Source organism: Heterocephalus glaber, unplaced genomic scaffold, assembly GCF_053883595.1.
Source record: "Heterocephalus glaber isolate CG9 unplaced genomic scaffold, H.glaber_assembly_v1.0 deba00001497, whole genome shotgun sequence".
NCBI lineage: Eukaryota > Metazoa > Chordata > Mammalia > Rodentia > Bathyergidae > Heterocephalus > Heterocephalus glaber.
The window spans coordinates 54894027-54916661 of record NW_028258320.1 but is presented as its reverse complement, the minus strand read 5'-3'; the positions used below and the strand labels follow the sequence as shown (position 1 = coordinate 54916661).

At 39.0% G+C, this 22635-nt stretch overlaps 1 protein-coding gene and 1 long non-coding RNA gene across 11 annotated transcripts in view; one reads left to right on the top strand and one right to left on the bottom strand.

Annotated features, from left to right (window-relative positions):
• CUNH10orf143 (chromosome unknown C10orf143 homolog) overlaps positions 1-17813 on the bottom strand; it is a 71771-nt gene extending 53958 nt beyond the window's left edge. For 9 of the 10 annotated variants that reach the window (XR_015440421.1, XR_015440425.1, XR_015440424.1 and 6 more), the window contains exon 1: positions 17635-17813. Coding sequence is in view for 4 of the 10 variants with exons in the window: in XM_087185143.1 (XP_087041269.1) it covers positions 17635-17700 (66 nt within the window). In the remaining 6 variants the exon portion in view is untranslated. Of the gene's footprint in view, positions 1-17232; positions 17459-17634 lie in introns of those variants that run through there. The other variant, XR_015440422.1, reaches the window with a different exon arrangement.
• Positions 17814-18457: 644 nt separating this feature from the next.
• Positions 18458-19406, top strand: LOC147825703 (uncharacterized). The gene is made up of 2 exons (XR_015440429.1): positions 18458-18625; positions 19082-19406. It is a non-coding gene; the product is annotated as an uncharacterized LOC147825703 (long non-coding RNA).
• Positions 19407-22635: the final 3229 nt, after the last annotated feature.

The window sequence follows — 22635 nt, the reverse complement described above, 5'->3', positions numbered from 1 at the left end:
ATTGGTAGGAGACATAAACAATACTACTGTCCAGTACCAAAGAACTGGATGCTAGGCCAAACAGGCTGCAACTTCTCATTCCTAATAAACAGAAGAGGCAGGATCCTAAGACAAATTCAATGGCCAAAGGCCAGCTACCGCTAGAAGACATTTCTAAAAAGTAGTCATTTCCTAAAGAGGTCTCTATACTAGTAATAAAGCTATATAGAATAGCAATTTACAAGCATCAACATAGAAAAAAAATTAGAAAATGAGAAAACACAGCAGCAAGATGCAACCCCAGGCCTCCAGCTCACACAAGGCAAATCCAGGAGGCATTCAGATGGAAGAAATCAAAAGCCACCCAGCTGAACTTTCTGGAATGGTAGCAGGAAAAGTAACAAAGCAGATGATAAGTCCCTGGGGGGGGGGAAGAAACAGAAATAATTACACAGATAATTAAAGAGATGATGATCATAATGAAGGACATGGTTAGTGAATCTAGAGTAGATACAGATAAAAGAGGAGCTTAGGAAAATGATGGAGACCATGAATACCCAACATAGAAAAGAACTGGATTCCACAAACAAGATTCAAACAGATATCCAAGAGATTAAAAATTCTATTCAAAGTATATGCAGCAGAATCAACCAATGAGAAAATATAGAAGACAGGACTTTAGTTAGCGATCATCAAATGTAAAACTTCTTAAAAATAGCAAAGGACCATGAAAAATGAATTCAACAGCTGCTAGGTGATGCAAAGAAGAGTAATATAAGATTAATTAAAATAAATGAAGAATCCGAAGGTAGCAAAAAGAACATAAAAAAATCTGTTCAGGAAGTAACAGAAAATTTCCCAAGCATGGAAAAAGAATTTGACATACAGATAAGTGAGGCATATAGAACTCCAATTAGCAATGATCAGAGAAAAGCTATAACAAGCATAAAATAATAAGATTCCAGAAATTCAACACAAGGACACAATATTAAAAGCTGTTAGACTTTTAAGTGAAATAAATAGGACACACGTGTAAATACTGAATAGTTTCCCTAGTGTGAGAAACTGAAAGTGTAAATAAGGATTAAAATGATTAAAATGAATAACTGATAATTTGAAACAGGAAGAAAAGGTCCAAAGAGGTAGGGGAAGTGGGAGGGGAAGGGGAAGGGAAAGGAAAAATTATGAGAAAAGGAAAAAAATGGAAACAAAGCCTTTGTAAATAGGGAAGGGAGCACAGGGAATGGGGAAAAAACAAGAACCAAGATACATCACGTACAGGTACAAGTACCCAATGATAAATATAAATGTACTGTATACCTAAAATGTACCAATAAAAGAATTTAAGCCAAAAAAAAAAAGGTGTTAGAGAAAAGAAACAAATCACCTATAAAGGAAAACCCATCAGAATCACAGCAGACATCTCAACACAAACCCTTAAGGCAAGGAGAGCTTAGAGGGAAGTATTTGAAGCTCTAAAAGAAACCTAGATTGATGTACCCCACAAAACTATCTTTCAAAATTGATGGAGAAATAAGATATTTCTATGATAAAGAACATCTGCAGAAATTCACAATAGCAAACCAGCACTTCAGAAGTTCTGAAGGATATTCTAGAAAAAGACAACAAAGACAATTCCAAGATGGGCTGGGGATTTAGCTCAGTGGTTCTGGTGCCTGCCTGGAAAGTGCAAGGTCCTGAGTTCAATCCCCAGTACCCCAAAAAACAAAACAAAACAAAAGACAATTCCAAGAATCCCAATAAAATGAACCCACTAGGCAAGGTAAGCAATTAAATAGAAGGAAAAGAAAGGGAATCAACAATAGGAAAATAATATGCTCACAAGAACAAGTCAATACTTATTAGTTGTAATCATCAATGTGAATGGTCTCAAATCAACAATCAAAAGAACAAATTGGCAGAATGGATCAAGAAACAAAATCCAACAATATGCTGCATACAAGAAACACATTTAACGCAAAAGGAAACTCACAGACTGAAAGTCAGTGGGTGGAAACAAGAGTTCATGCAACAGGAACCCAGAAAAAAGCAGAGACAGCTATTCTATCTGCAGACCAAGTGGATTTCAAGCCAAGACTGATAAGAAGAGACAAAGATGGCCACTACATATTTATTAAGGGAACAACCCAAGAGGAAGGGATAATAATTATAAATATATATGCCTTAAATATTGGCACACTCATTATATAAAAAAAAACTAATGGATATGAAAAATCAGGTAAGCACTAATAATACAATGGGGACCTCAATACTCCCGACACAAACAGATGAACTAGGAAAAAAACAAAAATAAAAGCAAAAAAACCCAAGGAAATATTAGAGCTGAACCAAACTTTTGAACAAATGGATTTAGTAGATATCTATAGAATGTTCCACCCAACAACAACAGAAAACACATTCCTAGGCCAGGCAGGGTGATGCATGCCTGTAATCCCAGCACTCAGGAGGCTGAGGGAGGAGGATCACCATGAGTTCAAGGCCAGCCTAAATTACATAGCAAGACCATGTTTCAAAAAACCAAAAAAGAAAGAAAGAAAATATATTCTTCTCAGCTGCACAAGAGACTTTATCCAAAATAGGTCACATACTAACTCACAAAACATACTTAAGTAAATGCAAAGGTACTGAAATTAGCCCATGTATATTATCAGATCATAGTGCAATGAAATTGGAAAGAAATGTAAAAGAAACCACAAAAACTAAATAAACACATGGAAATTAAATACTCTCCTGAACAACCAATAGGTCACAGATGAAGTAAAAGAAGAAACTAGACAGTTTCTACAATTAAATAATAATGTCAGTATGGCATACTGGAACTTATGGGACACAATGAATGCATTCCTATGAAGGAAATTTATAGTAGTGCATTCTCACATCAGAAAAACAGAGCAAGCTCAAATAAATAACCTAATGTTGAACCTCAAGGTTATGGAAAAAGAAGAACAAGTTAAACCCAAAGCTCATACGAGGAAGGGAATTACAAAGATCAGAGCAGAAATTAATGCAACTGAGACTAAGAAAACAATACAAAGAATCAGTAAATCGAAGAGTTGGTTCTTTGAATGATTAAACAGACAAACCTTATCAAAAGAACTAAAGACCCAAATCCATACAATTAGGAATGAAAAGGGTGAAATGACAACTAGACCCTGCAGAAATCCAGATAACCATTAGTACCTACTTTGAAAACCTGTACTCTAATGACATAGAAAATTCAGAAGATTCCTTCCTTTTTATTTTTTTTGTACTGGAGATCGAACTCAGGACCTTGCGCCTGCCACTGAGCAAAATACCCAGCATGAAAATTCACTCTTTTTTTTTCTAGACACATATGAATTATCAGAGCCAAATCAAGAGAATATAAAAATTCTAAATAATCAAATATCAGTTAATGAAATTGAAGAAGTAATTAAAAAAAAATACCACAAAGAAAAGCCTCGGTCATGACAGATTCACTGCTGAATTCTTTGAGAACTTCTGAGAATATCTACTGCCACTATTCTTCAAACTCTTTAATGAAAATGAAAAGGAAGCAATAATTTCAGTCATTCCTGAAAGCAAGCATAACCTTAATATCAAAACCAGAGAAAGATCCAACCAGAAAAAGAAAACTACAGGCCAATCTCAATGAAAATAGATGCAAAATATCTCAATAAGATACTGGCAAACAATGCAGCAAACCAAGAAGATTATATACCACGACCAAGTAGAATTCATCCCAGAGATGCAGGGATGATTCAATAATAAATGTAATATACTACATAAACAGAACCAAGGACAAAAACCACATGATCATCTCAAAAGATGCAGAAAATGTATTTGACAAAGTTCAACACCCATTCATCATTTAAAATCCTACAAAGGGACCAGGTATTTAGCTCAGAGGCACCGCCTGCCTCGCAAGCACAAGGTCCTGAGTTTGATGGGGAGGGGGACCTATTCCAGAAAACTGGAATAGAAGGTCTTTATCTCAATCTAATAAAAGCCATCTATGACAAACCAACAGCCAACATCATACTAAATGGTCAAGCACTGAAAGTTTTCACTATAAAATTAGGAACAACACAAGGATGCCCATTATCACCACTCCTGTTCAATATAGTTCTAGACACATTAGCCAGATCAATTAGACAACAGAAATAAAGAAATATAGATAGGAAAGCAAGAAGTTAAATTATCATTATTTGTGGATGACATGATACTCTACATAGATGATCCCAAAAACTCCAATAAAAGATTCCCAGAATTAACTAGAATTAATAACCAAATTCAGTAGTGTAGCAGGATACAAAGTCAACACTCAAAAATTAATAGCATTCCTGTACACAAATAACAAATTTATTGAGAAAGAAATTAGGGAAACAGCACATCTCACAATAGTATCAAGAAAAATGAAATACTTACAAATCAATCTAACACAGTAAATAAAAGACCTTTACATTGAAAACTACAGTACTCTAAAAAAGGAGATTGAAGAAGATATCAGGAAATGGAAAGGTACCCCCTGTTACTGGGTAGGCAGAACCAATATAGTGAAAAGGGCCATACTTCCAAAACTGCTACACAGATTTAATGTAGTCCCAAGCAAAATACCAATACCATACCTCACAGAACTAGAAAAAGTAATTCCGAAATTCATATGGATCCAGAAGAGACCCAGAATAGCAAAAGCAATTCTGACCAACAAGGGCAAGGCAGGGAACATCACAATTCCTGATTTGAAGTTGTACTACAAAGCTACTGTGATAAAAACAGCATGGTACTGGCAAAAACAAAACCCCCAAAAAACCCAGACTTGACCATCAATGGAACATATTAGAAGATATAGAAATAACTCTAAGCACACTTGGCTATCTTATCTTTGACAAAGGGGCCAAACACCTTCATTGAAAGAAAATAGCCTCTTTAATAAATGGTGCTGGGAAAACTGGCTTTCCACATGTTGAAGATTGAACATAGACCCCTATCTCTCACCATGCACTAAACTAAAATTGAAATGAATCAAAGATTAAATATAAAAACAGAAACAATTTTCTGGAAGATAGAATAGGCAAAACTCTTGAAGACACAGGTACAGGCAAAGACTTTAGAAACAAAACCCCAATCACACAGAAAATATTATAAAGAATCAACAATTGAGAGCACATCAAATTAAAAAGCTTTTGCACAGCAAAATAAACCACCAGCAAAGTGAAGACATCCTACAGAATGGGAAAAGTTTTTTACCACCTGTTCCTCAGACAAAGGACTAATATCTAGAATATATAAAGAACAACAAAAAAAATCAGATCCCCCAAATTCAAAGACCCAATCCAAAAATGGGCACCTGAAATGAATCAACACTTCTCAGATGAAGTTCAAAGAGTAAATAAATATATTAAAAAAATGTTCAACACCACTAGTCATTCAAGAAATGCAAATTAAAACAACACTGAGATTCCATCTCACTTCAGAAAGAATGGCTATCACCAAGAAATCAACCAACAACAAATGCTGGTGAGGCTGCGGGGGGGGGGGGGGGACCTTCTCCACTGTTGGTTGGAGTGTAAACTGCTACAACCACTATGGAAATCAGTATGGAGATTCCTCAAAAAACTAAAACTAAAGGTTCTATTTGACCAAAGTATTCCCCTTTGAGGCATCTTCCCGGAAGAGTTAAAAGCATCATACCACAGGGATACATGCACACCCATGTTTATAGCAGTACAATTTATAACAGCGGAATCTTGGAAACAATACATATGCCCATCAACAGATCAATGGATAAAGAAAATGTACTTACATACAATGGAGAACTACTCTGCCATAAAGGATAAACTTGAGTCGTTTGTAGATAAATAGATGCACCTTGAGACCATAATTTTAAGTGAAATAAATAAGACATACAAGTTTAAATATAACATTGTTTCTCTTGTTTGAGAAACTCTAAGGGTAAATGAGTAAAGTGGAGGACAGATACTGGGAGGTAGGAAGAACATGTTCAAATGGGAAGGAGAATAAGGGGGGAGGGGAAGAGAAAGAAGGGAAAAGGGATTTTTAAAAAGAGAAAGAAAAAATGGAAACAAAGCTTCTGCAAATGGGGAGGGGAAGATGGGCTAAAGGGAGGGGAAAGGGGGAAAAAAGAATTAAGACATATTATGTACACATATAAATTCCCTATGATGAATGTGAGCACTATATATAGCAATTATGTACTAATAAAAAATCTTTTTAAAAAAGTAAGATTCATGGGCCGGGGATTTAGCTCAGTGGTGCCGTCACCTGCCCTGGAAGCGCAAGGACTCGAGTTTGATCCCTGGTACCAAAAAAAAAAAAAATAGAGATTCACTAAAAAAGAAAAAAGTTCAAGGCCAGCTTTGGCAACTTAGCAAGAGCAAAGATGGGCACACTGGCACATGCCTGTAATCCACGCTACCAGGGAGGCTGAGGAAGGAGAATCACAAGTTTAAGGCCAGCCTGGGTAACTAAAATAAAATTTTAAAAAAGGGTTGGGAGTGTAGCTCAGTAGACAGCACTGCCTAACATGTACAAGGTCCTGAGTCCAATCCCTAACACTGAAAACACACACACACACACACACACACACACACACACACACTCAAATGAATCAGACCCTAAATGTAAGAACTAAAAGTAAGCTGGGCCTTGTGTCATAGGCTTGTAATCCCAGTACTCAGGGAACTGAGGCAGAAATAGAGCAAGTTCAAGCCCAGCCTGGAGAATTTAATAACTTAGTGAGATCCTATCTCAAAAGTAAAAAATAAAAAATGGACAGGGGATTTAGCAAAGTGTGAAAACACTGGGTTCAATTCCCAGTACTACAAAAAAAAAATTTTAGAGGAAAATATATAATAAAAACTTTAAAATATTGGAATGGGCAAAAGGTTCTCAGATACAGATCAAAAGAATAATCCATAAAATAAATAAATTGAAAAATTGCATTTCATCAGTATTCAATATTTCTGGGCTTCAAATGATACCATAATAAAGTGAGAAGATAAGCCACATTCTTGGAGAAAGTGTTTATATATCCTACATATAATAAAAGACTTATATCCAGAATATATAGAACATTCTTTATGTTCAACTTGACAAAAAGATAACATAATTTTAAAAGTAAGGCCAAAGATCTGAATACTAATTTCTCCAATGAAGATATATGAAAAGCTATTAAGTACTTGAAAGATGTTTGACATCAGTAGTCACTAGAAAAATACAAATCAAAAACACAACAGGATACCATTTCTCACCCACTAGAATGACTGCAATCAAAAACACAGACAGAGGGCCGGTGATTTAGCTCAGTGGTTTTGCCGCCTGCCTCACAAGCGGAAGGTCCCGAGTTCGATCCCTGGTACCAAAAAAAAGACAGACAGGACTGAGGATATAGGTCAGTGGCAGAGTGCTTGCATAGCCAGGCCCTGGGCTTGATCCTCACCATTGCAAAAAAGAAAAAAAACCAGTAATTCGTGATGATAAGACGGAGAAACTGGAAAACTAGAACCCTTAGACACTGCTGGTGGGAATATAAAATGATGCAGATGCTGTGGAGAACAGCTTGATAGTTCCTCAACACATTAAATGCAGAATTACCATCTAATCCTGCAATTCTAGGTATCTATCCATGAGAAATTAAAACATGCTCATGCAAAAACTTGTACATTAATGTTGGTGGCAGATTACTTTAAAAAATCCATACGTGTAAACAACCGAAATATCTATCAACTAATAAACAAAATACTATATATTGTATGATTTCTTTATAGCAACTGACCAGAATGGGCAAATTTCATCAGAAAGTGTGAGGTGTGATTAAAAAAAATACAGCAGGGCCCGGGGATTTAGCTCAGTGGTTCCACTGCCTGCTTTGCAAGCACAAGGTCCTGAGTTCAATCCCCAGTACCAAAAAAAAAAAAAAAAAAAATAGAGTGAATGTTTACTTTTTAAAAAAATTTTATTATACTAAAAGACACATTGCCCCTTCAAAATACTCCCCTTTGCTTCAGACACACTTATCCCATCATTCCTGCTACTTTCTGAAGCAGTTCTGGAAGTCCTCTTTCATGTTTTTAGTTGTACTGTCATGATGTCCTGACTTAATTCATTAACCTTTTATAGTCACTGAGACTTTGGGAAAGAACCAAAAGTCACTTGTTACCAAATATGGTGAATAAGGTCAATGAAAACACTCTGTAATGTTTTTGACAGAAATTTCTGTAAACATTTTGAATTGATTCAGCTTAAGTAAGCCACAAAAAGACACTCACAAAAGAGGACTTCCAGAACTACTTCACGAAGTGGTAAGAAAGGGCCAGGCATGATGGCGCACACCTGTAATCCCAGCACTCAAGAGGCAGAGGCAGGAGGACTGCTGTGAATTTGAGGCTAGTATGGGATACATGGCGAGTTCAGGGCCAGCCTGAGCTGCAAAGCAAGACCCTGTCTCAAAAGAACAAAACAAAACAAAAAAAACCCAAGTGGCAAGAAAGATGGGGTGTGTTCAAATAGAAAGGGAGAGTTTTGGAGGGTAGTAATGGCAATGTGTCTTACTACAATAAAGTTTTAGCATTCACCCTATTTTTGGATCATACCAGTAGACTGGTGATTGCTTAAGGTTGGGGGTAGAGAAAGAAGGGCAATTGGCTGGGGCCAGGGATTTAGCTCAGTGGTCCTGTCACCTGCTTTGCAAGCGCAAGGTCCAGAGTTCGATCCCCAGTAAGCGCCTCCCCCCCAAAAAAGAGCAATTGGTAATGGGTACCAGATTTCTTTTTGGGATAATGAAAATGTTCTGAAATTAGATTATGGTGATGGCTGTACAATTTCTTAGTACTGCATATTAAAAACCACTAAACTGTGCACTTTATGGTATGTAAATTAAGCTGTTTTTTAAAATGGGCAGAAGGTGTTAGGTGCAGTGATGCACACCTCTACTCACATACATTTGAGTGGCTGAGTTAGGAGGATTACACATTTGAGGCTGTCTGGGTTAGCAACTTAGTGGCACTATCTCAAAATTAAATATAAAAAGGGGTGGGGATATAGCTCAGTGGGAGAGTATCCCTGGACTCAAACCCCAGTATCAGAAAAAGGAAAAAAAAGAGGGACTTTTCAGGTTTTTGGTGGTACCGGGGATGCAACTCAGGTCCTCTGCACAAAGCTACATCCCCAGCGTCCCCCTCTTTTCTTTTCCCTCTCTTTTTTTGGGGGGCAGGGCACGGATCTTACTAAGTCACTAAGTTGACCAGACTGGGCTCAAACTTGCCATCCTCTTGTCTTAGATCCCAGAGTGCTGGAATTTTACCATGTCCAGCAGCAAAAGATCTGAATAAACAGTTTACCAAAAAAGACATGAATCCTCAATAAGCACATACAACATTCAACATTATCAATCAAGGAAATATAAATTAAAACTGCAGTAAGATATTACTTTAGTATCTACTAGAGTAACTGTAATCAAAGAGAGATGAGATAAGATGAGGAAGTAGACAAACTAAAGCCCTTATACACAGATAGTAGGGATTATAAAATGGTGTAGCCACTTTGGAAAAGTATGGCAGTTTGAAGAAACTTAAAAAGTAATTTACCATACAAAGCTGCAATTCTAGTCTAATGTCTAGAAGATATTAAAATATACAAAGGGTGACAAAAATATAGTGAATGTTTAAATTATAAAACAATTATTACAGCAAAAAACATAGCCAAAAGTGATGGGATAAGTGTGTTTGAAGCAAAAGGGAGTATTTTGAGTCTTTTTTTTTTTTTGGTACCAGGGATTGAACTCAGGACCTTGCGCTTGCCAAGCAGGTGGCGGAACCACTGAGCTAAATCCTCGGTCCTATTTTGAGTCTTTTAAGAGGGGTTAATGGCAATGTGTCATTTACTGCTAATATACATATTTTTAATTTAAACATTTATTGTATTTTTGATCATACATTGTAAAGACACTCAGGAAGGAGGACTTCTAAAACTGCAAAAGTGACAAGAATGATGAGATAAATGTGCTGGAAGTGAGGGAGGCTTTTTAAAATGGGATTACTGGCAATGTGTCTTTTACTATAATAAATTTTCTTAAAATGTAAACATTCACCATAGTTTGTGATCACACTTATACACCCAGACAATAACCTGTATGTGTGAATTTTCACTCTTCAGCAGTATCCATGACAACCAAAAAGGGAAAACAGCCCTAACTAATGTCTATCAACTTTTGAATGGATAAATAATGTATGGTATATCAATACAATGGAGTATTATTTAGCCATATAGAAGAACATACTACTGAGACATCTTTATCATGGACAAAACTCAAAAATATTATGCTCAGTAAAAGCAGCCAGTTGCAAAAGACACATATTGTATGGTTCCATTTATATTAAATTTCCAGAAAAGGGAAATCTAGAGAGGTAGAAAGTGGACTATCGATTCCCTAGAGCTAAAAGGTTTGCCATCACTGGCCTAGAGCCAAGGATTGGAATGGAGCCACACAGATCTCTCTGAGGTCAACAGAATGTTTTAAACTTGGATGGTGATGGTTGTACAGTGGTAAATTTACTAAAAAGTCACTTATTTGTACACTTAAAGAAACTCTGCAAAAGAAAAATTTAAAAAGGCATGAGCTATAGCCATGATAAGGAAGAATTCTCTCGTGGCATACTGATGGGGCTTTTCCCAACTGAAATTATAATTTTCCCTAAAAGATGCTTTGAAAATATCAACATTCATGTAATCCTTCCTTTATTTATTTTCAGTTAAATATATCACATGCTCACAAGTCAATCAACCAAGAGGTGTTTCCTGCATATGTAGCTATGTGTCTCAATTGGCTCTGAGCACTTGATAATTCAAGAAGACAAGTCACAGTCCTTCCAGGGTGGCTGCTGAACACAGCAAACACATTAAGGTACCCACAAGCAGGAAAACTATCTTCCCACTGACTCCAGCCTCATTTGACTTTTCTGAGTCATTTATAAAGAAATCTACAAAAACCAGGAATGATTGAAGCTATGCATAGCTGTCAGGGTGAACATGGATATTACGGTTTTAACTAAAGATGAATTATTATTGCTCAGCTTTCCTTTTTCAAGTAGAAGAATGGCTGAAAATTAGCTTGCTTCTTGAAGAGTGGGTTACAGTGATTTAGAACAAAAAGAACAATCACAGAATGGTGAAGTAAGAGGTTTTTCAGAGGGTCTTTGTCATTAGGTTTTCACTGGGATGTCATACAGCAGATGAGCTATAAAATCTTCATTGAATGGGGATAAAATAATCACATTTAATTCTCAGTCTTCTTATTTTATAAGTTAGATCCCTTAAGGCTTCTTGAGTGGAGTTAAAGCCATTAATAAGTTTAAGTGGCTTTGCTGACAAGGACTAGTAGCTTTACTGGATAATTTTCCAAGTGTTAGCACAAGTAGGACTAAAAGTTAGCCACAGAGCAGCATGGATGTGAAATATCCTCAGCCTCTAGTTTTTCATCAATACATAATACCAAGAACTGGTGAAAATGGCAGATTGAAAATTTATAGTTTATGCACATCAAAGTTTACACATTGCATCAAAAATATTCTGGATCAAAACTCAAAATTACCTGCCCTTCTAATATGCTTAAGTTTATACATCTTTGGACTGAAAGTATGGCCTGTGTGAGTGTAAATGAAAGAAAAAGCATGTCAGCCAATAGATACTGCATCTGCAGGGTGATGACAGCACAGATTAACAAAGCCACTAACAAGTGACCAGCTAAACTCTGCAGAGATAATAATCACATTGCTAGTGGTTTTAGTTACCAGTGAAGTTACTGCTACAGTGCATAACCTATACGAACTTTCTTCTAAGACAATCTTTAAAATATTGTAAATCAAAACAGGGTAGAAAACATTTAGGAAAAAAACATTCTTGGGGTTTTTTTCAGTGGTACTGGGGATTGAGCTAGCCCTTTTAAAAAATGTTTTGAGAGAGCTGCTAAGTTAAGTTGCCCAGACTAGGCTCAAACTTGTGATCTTCCTGGCTTCCCAGAGTGTTAGGATTACAGTACAGTGCAACCACACCAGCTTCATTCTTGAACTTTTTATGAAGTCCTTCAACTGGGTGTGGTGGTGCATGCTTATAATACTAGCACTTGGGAGGCTGAGGAAGGAGGATTGCCATGAATGAGTTCAAAGCTACATAGTGAGTTCAAAGCTAGCCTGAACTAGCTAGGGAGACCCTGTCTCAAAAAAACAAAACAAAACAAACCCCCCAAAACCAGAAGCCCTTCGAACTTAAATTTATTAAGTATATATGTATGCATTTCATCTTCTTCTAAACTTTGAATCAACCTGTATTATCCATCATCTTTAATCACAGTGATGCAAAAGGATTTACTTTGCTAAGAAGCAATAAAAAAATGGACAAAATACACAACAGACTTCAAGACAATGACCAACCAGTAACAAGGAGCACTAATCCTTGAGTATGTGACACAAATGCAGTGATCCCTACAGCTGCCCTATCTTACTGCCTTGAAAGTTTCTAGGCTGCCACAGAGCCAAGTGGACCGCTTGAGATAAAAATATACTATTGAGAATATGGGAAAGCCAACATGGCTATGAGTAACTGCAGGACACTACTACATAAGATAGCAGCACAGAGAGAAAAATAGATAGCTGAATATTAATCAGCATGTGTATATGACAAAATTATCCAATGCCAGGGAAAGAACTATTTGGGTTAGAAATAACGGGGGGGGGGTGGTAGCTCAGTGGCACTGTGCCTGCCTCACAAGCACAAGGTCCTGAGTTCGATCCCTGATACCCCCCCCCCAAAAAAAGAAATAACAGAGGGTTTCACACTTGGCTGGAAAACTGCTTGACATTAATGGTAAAACTGGAAGACCTCATGATTCATGGAGGATAAAAGAGAATATATAGGATTCTGCCTTCAGAGTAGGGGAATAATTAAACCTTAGTCTGAGCCCTACCACAGTGCCTAATAAATCTTAAACACAAGCCCTAAAAAGCTCAAACTGTTTCCAAGTAACTTATCTGAGTCCCAGAATAAAGCTCAAGAATATTTATAGGAACTCAAAAATATTGAGTGCCCAGTAAACAAAACTGACAATATCTGACATTCAATCACAATTATTAGGCTAACAAAAGAGCAGAAAAACATGATCAATAATGAGGAAAACAATCCATAATAACTGGCCCAGAATTTACACATTAGAATTTGCAAAGAAAGACATTAAAAGTGTGTTATAACTGCATATGTTCACATGTTAAACTGAGGCATTAGATGTGCATATGTGTTATCATACAAAATGTTATTAGGTCCAAATCAAATGCTACAGTGTCTGAGATGAAAAATGCACTAGATGCAATTGGCAGATTCAACACTGTAGAAGAAAAGGTTAGTGAGCTTGAAAACAGCAATAGAAGCTGTCAGAAATTGAACACAAAAAGAGATTTTTTAAATTACACATTATATGATGATTTTAAGAAACTTAAAGATATATAGAGTTTCTAAAGGAAAGGAGATAAGGGAGGCCAGCAGAATCTAATAATGTCTCAAATTTGATGAAAACTATAAAACTCTAGGTCTAAGAATCTCGATAACTCCAAGTATAAAATCATAAGAAAACTATAGCAAAGTACATGTAAGCAAATTACTTAAAGCTACTAAGAAGATCATTTTAAAAACAGCCAGAGACAAAAGACACACTATATACTGAGAAAGCTAGAGTGACTGCCGACTTCACATTATAAACAATCCTAGCAAAATAGAAGAAAACATCTTTATATGAAGAAAAAGCACCGTTAACTTATAATTCTCTATACAGTAAAATTACCATTCAAAAATGAGGGTGAAATAAAGGCTTTCTTCAACATATAAAAGTTGAAAAAATTATCATTAGCAGACTTGGCCTGGCTATGGGTGTAGCTCACTGGTAGAGTGGGTGCTTAGCATATGCAAGGTCCTTGGTCTAATCAGCACAGGGGTGGGGCATGGGGTGGGGGGTGTAAATTCCTTCAGGCAGAAAAATAAATTGATCCTAAAAGGAAATATGAACCTATACAAAAGAAAGAATTGTGCAAGGACCGGAGTTCCATCCCTGGTACCAAAAAAAAAAAGAAAGAAAGAATTGCACTAGAAATGGTAACTGTGTGAGTAATATATGTTGGGTTTTTTCTGGTTACTGAAACCTTAAAATATGATTAACTATTTTAAAAAATAGTAATAGTATGTCAAAGTAAAATGTAGAACTACAATAGCACAAAGTTGAGAGAAAAGAAATGGAAGGCTCTTTATACCTAAGTGGTATACCATCATCTGAAGATGACTACTTAAAATGCATATTCTAAATCTAAAGCAAACATATGCTCGCTTTGGCAGCACATATACTAAATCTAAACCAAACAGCAAAGCTGTGGTAAACAGGCCAACAAAGGAAATAATATGCAATCATATAATATCCCATTAAACCAAAATACATGTGAGAAGTAGAAAAAATAGCAAGATGACAGATTTTGACCTAACTATATCAATAGCCACATTAAATAGATGAAACTAAGAAACACACATGTAAGTAACCAATGCATCAAAGAAAAAATTAAGTGGAAAATTATAATTTCGAACTGAAAAAAATGAAAAAATACATCAAAATCTATATTAAACCAGTACTTAGGAGGAAATTTATAGCACTACATCCTATGTGAGAAAAGATAGTCTGTCTGCCGCCTGCCTCACAAGTGCAAGGACCCAAGGTTTGATTCCCCGTACCAAAAAAAAAAAATAAAATAAAATAAACTCTAAAACCTCAGAAACTAGAATGCAGGATTTCCTTCCAAGTTTCATTGATTTCTCTCTACTGCTTTTCTATTTGCTATCTGCATTACCCGCATTCCAATCTTCTTTTCTCCTACTTAATGTTCAACTGTTCTTTTTCTCTTCTTTTCTTTTTCTCCTAGATCCAAGCACTGATGCTGCAGAGGAAATCTAATAAAAGTCACAGGGTAAATCTAACCAAGGCCTTCATTCTTCTTTCACATCTACGTACCAGCATGCCTGGGACACAACAGGTGCTTACAAGTTGCCTTCCAAGGGAAATTATCAAACTATGGATACGTTGGGCTGGGTATTTAGCTCAGTGGTTCCACTGCCTGCATCGAAAGCGCAAGGTCCTGAGTTTGATCCCCGGTACCAAAAAAAAACAAAAACTATGGATATGTCACTGCCACACCTGTTACCACACTAGCTAATCTCACTGCAAAGAAACTTAGTGATTGGGATCAGGACATTCAGCATCACAGGAGGTACCTGACTGGCTCTGCTGGAACCTGACAAGCAATTAGAACAGATGGGGCCCGGCCACTGAGTTTTCTAGAGCCACTAGGCTGCAAAAACAAGTAGAAAACTAATTACAGTTCCTCAGTAACCAAATTCTGGAGACCTGTGTGTACACACACATACATGTGGGGTTTGGGGAGGGCAGAAAACTTGGTACAAGAATCCAGATACTTCGTTGAATTCAATTGGTATTATTAGATCAAAGACTAGGACACAATATAATATAAACAAGACCTTTATCAAATTAAGGGGGAATACAAACCACGGCAATAAGATACCCGACTCATTATTCTTTGGTAACGAGAAGTATTGCAACCTTACCTTAGTGTTAACTTTCAGCAATTCCAATCTGATAGATCATTCAAGGACTCTTCCATTAAGCCTTCCCTGTTCCCTCTGATAAGGGACCTCTGGCTCCCTGTCCCTGACAGCCCTCTGCATCACACTTCTCATTATTTTATGATGGCCAACTTAGGGCATCACTGTTTTAGCTCCACAAGGCCCACATGGGAAGCTGTACAATACAGTGGTTAAGAGGGCAGCTTCTATAGACAGACTACTGGTGTTTAAATCCTAGTTCTACTAGTTGTGTATCCTTCAGCCACTTAATTAATCTTTCTGCACTTCAGTTTCCTCAACTGTAATATGAGGAATAATAAAAGATTATCCAGATAATCCACGGGTTAACTATTCAATAACTGGCAGTATTTGTCACATTTGCACTAAATGTCCCAAAGACACCGGAAACCTGTGCTCACTTCGGGAGCACATAAACCAAAGACACAGGCAACCTAACACAGCCTAACAGAACTCCATTTTCTCCCAACAACCTTCTCTCAGCAGCACTGTCCTCTCAGGTGCTCAAGTCATACCCAGTGAAGGATGGAAGAGGGGAACCATTCTGGACTCAGCCCTTCATATTACGCTCCCACCTCAATTCATCCACCAGGTTCTCCCTCCAAAGTCTAGAGCAAGTCTGCCCGCTTTCCCCATCCTACTACTCTTGCTTGTGCAAGCCTCTGATTGCCACACCAACTGCAGCCTCCAGCCCTGCCTCCCTGCCTTCACTCTCACTACCACTCATTTTCCATATGGCAGCCAAAGCAAGTTCTTGAAGTATCAATATGGTCATTTCACTTTACTATGTGAGCACTGTTGTGATGAGCCAGCTTTGACAATGCAGGTCCATGGGTGTCCTTTGATCTGGGTACAACCTGCCCCTACACCTATGTTTAGGCACCCTAGGTTCCAAGCCCACAGGACTACTCACTCCCACACTGTTATGTGCAGGACAAACTCCCATCTTGTTAGAGCCAATACGGTTTAAAGTCTCTGTAACCTAGTAATATAATACCTGAAGGTACCTGGAAGTGGGATGCTGCTGTTAGAAAAACAAAAGTCACACTGGCTTTGTGGCCAGTCAGTGGTAATGAAACAGTGCAGAGCAGAAACCTAGTCACTCTTAATTTATTATTATCATTTCGTGATGCTGGGAATTGAATGCAGGCTACACATGCTTTGCTCTCCTGGCTCTTTACACTCCTGGCTCCCTAGTCAATCGGAAGAAAGATCCGAAGATCCGGCATTTATGGAGTCTGTAGCTCTAGAAACAGCTAGAAAAACAAAAAAGTAAATGAAACCAAATGTTGGGTACACTGGCTGCTTATTACTATGCTTAGCAAACAACCATGAAATAAAGTTGATTCAGAACTAGCCAATCTGCAAGCAGGGGGCGGAAGATAACAGCTTCCTAAGAGGCTCCGTCTTTCGGCTCAGGAATCCAGGATTCCTCGAGTCCCCCTGCAACCTCTGAGTGTTTCTCCTCAGTTCCCTGCCTGCCTCCTTCCATCATCCCGCAAACTTCTCACGGACCCGCAGCACCCCCTCTCTGTCACCTCAGCTTACCCCAGCGCCCTCCATCCAAACAACACCAGCAAGTTCACTTGGCGGGCTTGTTGGCAGCCCCCAAAGACTCAAGAACAGCAGAGCATGACCAGGGGGAGACCACTTAATGGAGACGTGGAGCACCTGAGGTCTTTGGTGGTGGTGGTGGTGGAGTGTCCCTGTGCACACGCTTTTAGGAACGCTGGATCTAGAGTCCCCGTTAGCTCTCGGATCCGCAGCCCAAGAGGTCCGCGCCTCCGCGCAGGCGCAGCCGGAGGCCCCGCTTTAGCCCCGCCCCAGTAGGTGCAGGCCGCCGGGTTAGGAGGCTCCCCAGGCAGGGGTAGGGCAGGGAGGAGAGGCAGGATGGGGATCCACCCAGGGCTGTCTGCCGCCCAGTTCCTAAGTTTAGGCGCCGGGGCTCACCGCGTCCCTCGGAACCGGCACTTCCTCTAGCTTGCGCCGTCGCCAGCCCAGCGCCAGGCTGTCCATGCGGCCTCAAGTTTGAGACCGCTCGGCCGCTCGTATCCATCCGAAGTCCCGGCAGCCCGCCCGCTCTGCCTCGCCCCGCCACCACCCTTCCGCACGTGTCTTGAGGAAGCCAATGAGGAGGCGGAAGGGGCGTGTCCCGTGAGGAAGGCGTGAGCCAAGTAAAGTTAGCGCGACGAGGACCCTGGAGACCAGCATCATCTTAGGAAAAGCATCCCAGGTCGCTGTTTGGCAGAGTGGCCGGTTGTTCATTTCTCGGTTCTCAGAATCAGCCCTGAAGCCCCGAGGGCCCGTCCGCTTGGGATCCGCCACTTTTGAATGCTGGGTTTAAATCCTCTGCGAGGAGTGCCCACTTCTTCTCTCTTGTGATTGGCCACTTAGCCCCCCTTCCCTCCTTGCTGTGGCTGGTAGGGTGATTGATGGTACAGGGGGCCAATCAACACGAGTGAAATTAGGGGGTGTCTTTGGGAATTGAGGTCTCTAGCTCCCGCCTTGCAGGCAGCGGGGCCATGTGAATAACCCCGGCCCTGGTGCGCGCTGAGTTTCGCCTAAATCAGCGCCCCACTCCTCTGCAAGGTGTAGTGCTGCAGGCGCTAGCCTGCCCGGGTCCTCGGGCAATCCCAGAAAAGGAAGGCCAGTGTTTGAGCATGGGTGCCCGCGTCCTAGCCGCCGTGGGGGAACCCTCCGTTCTCCCTGAACTGCGGCCCTTAGCAGCGCGGAAGACTCAGGACCGATGCCGGGATTCCTTTAACAGCTTGACCAAAGTCCTCCTGGCACCGCGCCTCCCTCCCTGTCCCTCGGAACTCCCGGTGGTTTTGCTCCAAAGCGGCCAGAACCTGGACCCTTTTTGATTAATTAAAATAGGGCCAGCCAGACCTGGTTGAGGCACGCCTGTTATCGCATCACTTTGGGAAGCTGAGCCAAGCTGGTAAGTTCGAGCCCAGCCTGGGCAATTTAACAATTTAGCAAGACCCTGTCTCAAAATAAATTTTTAGAAGGGCTGGCGATGTAGCACAGTGAGAAGACCCTGGGCTCAATCCCCTGTACCCGGGGCGGGGGTGGAGGTGGAGTGGTTGGGACTGCCTTCTTTCCTACTGTTCCCTGGTGTTGGCTTCCTGGAGCTGCTGCAACCCTGCAGGTCGGTCACCAGGGAGATCTCTGGTGGGAACCCTAGGGAAGTAACAGGACAGCCCCATTCTGATTCTGGAATTTGGCCTCAGCAGAACAACTTTCACCTATTCCTAATACTTGAATAATCCCTCCCTTTTTCCTGGCATTCTAAACTCAAGAAGAGGCCTCACTAGATAGTATAAATCCTGAGGGGGAGCCACCTTTCTTTAGAATAACAACTGCGGAACTCGACCTTTGTTACACTTTTCCTTAGTAACTAGCCGCAGGAGGTCGAAATCCACTGTGACAAGGCACACGCCCTTGGCCAGCCTGCAACCTTTCACCCACCTTGCTTCCCCGTAAAAACCCTGCACACCCCTGAGCTTGGGGAAATAGAGGCTGGAGGAGCTACACTCTGTCTTCGGTGCTGACTTGCATGAACACGATTCCTTCCTACCGACACTTGGCTCTCAAATATTGATACTCAAAATAATTACGAATTATTAGGTAGGGAATTGTGTGTACTAAATGAGGCATTTACATGTAAAGCACTGAGAACAATGTCTGACCTAAATTACTCAATAAATGGTATATTACTACTTTTATAGTCTTTTTTTTGTATTAAATTCTTTCATTGGTACATTGTAGGTATACAACAATTACATTTCTCATTGGGAATTGTACCTTTACATAATGCATCTTGGTTCTTATTTTTTCCCCTTTCCTAGCCCTCCCTTCACCCCCTCCACCGTTCTCTATTTACAAAGACTTTATTTCCATTTTTTCCATTTCTCATCATTTTTCCTTTCCCTTCTTTCCTTTCCCCTGCCCCTCCCACTACCCCTACCCCTTTGGACCTTTTCTTCCTATTTTACATTATCGATTATTCATTCTAATCATTGGGACATTTTAGGTATACAATATAATGACATTCATCATTGGAAATTTGCACCTTTACATAGTCTCTCTTGGTTCTTATTTTTCACCCTTGCCCAGCCCTCCCTTCAACCCCTCCAGTCCTCCCTATTTACAAAGATTTTGTTCCTATTTTTCCATTTTCTCATATTAATCCCATTCCCTTCTGTCCTTTCCCCTAGCCCTCCCACTTCCTTCCCCTTTGCCCCTTTTCTTCCTATTTCACATTACCTATTATACATTTAGTCCTTATTTACACTTTCAGTTTCTCACACCAGAGAAACTATTCAGTATTTACACATGTGTGTCCTATTTATTTCGCTTACGACTACTAGTTCTACCACTGGTTCACAAGAACCTGAGAACTCATCCCAGGGTCCCACTACCCAAGGTAAAAAGAATCTCCCATCAAAAACCCTTGGGGCCAGATGTGGTTTTGGAATGCAGAATCTTTGAAAAAGGCAATGTATAGCACTTTATGAAGCACTTCCAGAGGAATCTGGTGCAATGTCTTGTCAAACAGTATACAGTAACTTCAGCACAAATGTGTGAATATTCACATATACCCTGAGTGGGATATATAAAGATTAGTTCAAATGAGTATCTTCAGACTTGGGAGCAGGGACCTAACAATTTTCAGAATAATTGGAATTTCATAGGTGAAAGTTAGGTACTGTTGTGGACCTGTACTACTTCCTTTCCTTTAAAAACTTTTTCATCTTGTTGTTTAGCTTAAATGACTTGCTTGCCATCCAGTTTCAGTACCACGAGGCTTCGTGGTTATGGCTACTTTTCAGATGTGTCACAGAACAAAATCCCAATGAACTTAGTTTCAAAGATCTAACTGGCTTTTATTAGCAAGTCATGAACTGGGCAACATCCATCTACAGAATACATGTACCAGTGAAATAGAGTGGATCTTATAGGCAGACAAAAAGTGGAGGACAGCAGGAATAATGAACAAATAGCAGATTGGTTTCAAAATTTCCTGATAGGCTGTAAGTGAAATCTTGACAGCTTGATGGGACTGGACTCTCTCTATTGATCTCTCAGAAAGTCGGATCTTACAAGTATTTAAGTTTTGGTTGGTGACGTGGAACCTTAGCATGCGTGACTCCATGTAGAGCCTTGTGTCTTTAACAGATGCTTAAAACCCTGGACCATTTCTCCAAGTAATAGAGAAAGAAACTCAGCCCATGAGTTTGACATAGTACTAGGAATATTTTAAATGATACAGTTTGGGCCAGGGACACAGCTCATTGATAAAGCACTTGGTTAGCATATGCAAGGACCCAGGTTTAAGCCTCAGCAGCACACACACACACACACACACACACACACACACACAATGCAGTTTAGTTTAACACAATATTTACCAAACATCAGTCATTGAGGAAATTGAAATATTAAATCTCTCCTATTAATTTATTTAAATTCTCAATATCTTCAAATTTTAAGAGGTTTAAAATAACATTTATAAAATGATGGTTTAAAATACACATTAAGGGCCTGGGATTTAGCTCAGTGGTTCCGCCGTCTGCCTCGCAAGCACAAGGTCCAGAGTTTGATCGCTGGTACCAAAAAAATAAAAATAAATAAATTAAACATGTTAAAATGAATACATGACATATTAGAAGAAAACACAGGAATAGCTTCATGACTTTGGGTTCTTGCACATGACACCATAAAGGTCAACAGAAGAAAAAATAAATTGAACTACATCAAAATTAAATATGTTTGTGCATTGAATTATATTATTAATACAAGGAAATAATACTATTAGTACAAAGAAAAGGGAAACCATGAAATGAAGCAAATATGTATCTGATAAGGATAAATTCAGAATTTATAAAGAATGCCTACAAATTAACAACAAAAAGATTTAAAATATACAAAATAAACTTGAGTAGACATTTCTCTAAAGAAGATATACAAGTGGCCAAAAAGCATGAAAATGATTGACATTATTAGTTATTAAGGAAATGTAAATCTAAACCATTTTGACATACCACTTCACATCCAGGATGACTATTATCAGAAGAAAAAGAGAAAATGAAAGTAACAAATATTATATAGGCTATAAGGTGGAACTCTTGTATATCATTGGTAGGAAAGTAAAATGCTACAGTCACTATTAAAAACAGTATGTTTTTTCTAAAAAAATAAAAAATAAAATTACTGTATCAGATAGCAATTCTCCTTCTGGATATATACACAAAATAACTAAAACCAGTGACATTTATGTTCATAGCAGCATTTGTCACAATATCCAAAATGAGGGCCGGGGATTTAGCTCAGTGGTTTCGCCACCTGCTGTGCAAGCACAGGGACCCGAGCTCGATCCCCGGTACAAAAACAAAACAACAACAACAAAAAAACAATATCCAAAATGATAGAAGTAACAAAAGCATCCACTGATGGATGAATAAATTCACAAAATGTGATTGAGCCATTAAATTGGAATATTATTCTGTCTTAAAAAGGAAGGAAATGCTGTCACAAGCAACAAGGTGAATGAACCTTGAAGACATTTATACTAAGTGAAATAGCTCATTCACAAAAAAATCAAATCATGTAATGCATATCTTACCACAATAAAAAAAATACACTTACCATTAAAATAGAAGTCATTTCTATGTATGTTGCTAACTGATCTTGCATACCACCTTCAGAGGAAGTGGCTCTCAGGAGGAAAGTGACTTGAATTCCAGCACTCTCCATTTCCAGGACAGGGCAAACTCTTAATCGCTGAATTGTCATCCTCTTTGGGGGGGTATGGAAATGAAATGATAATAATGGTGCCTACCTTAATGGGATGCTTTTAAGCTTTAAGGGAGCTATACTGGGAGCGGTAAGCTCTCACCTGATGGTAGCTGCTGTGACTATTATCTCCAGCCTATTCCCAGCTGAATG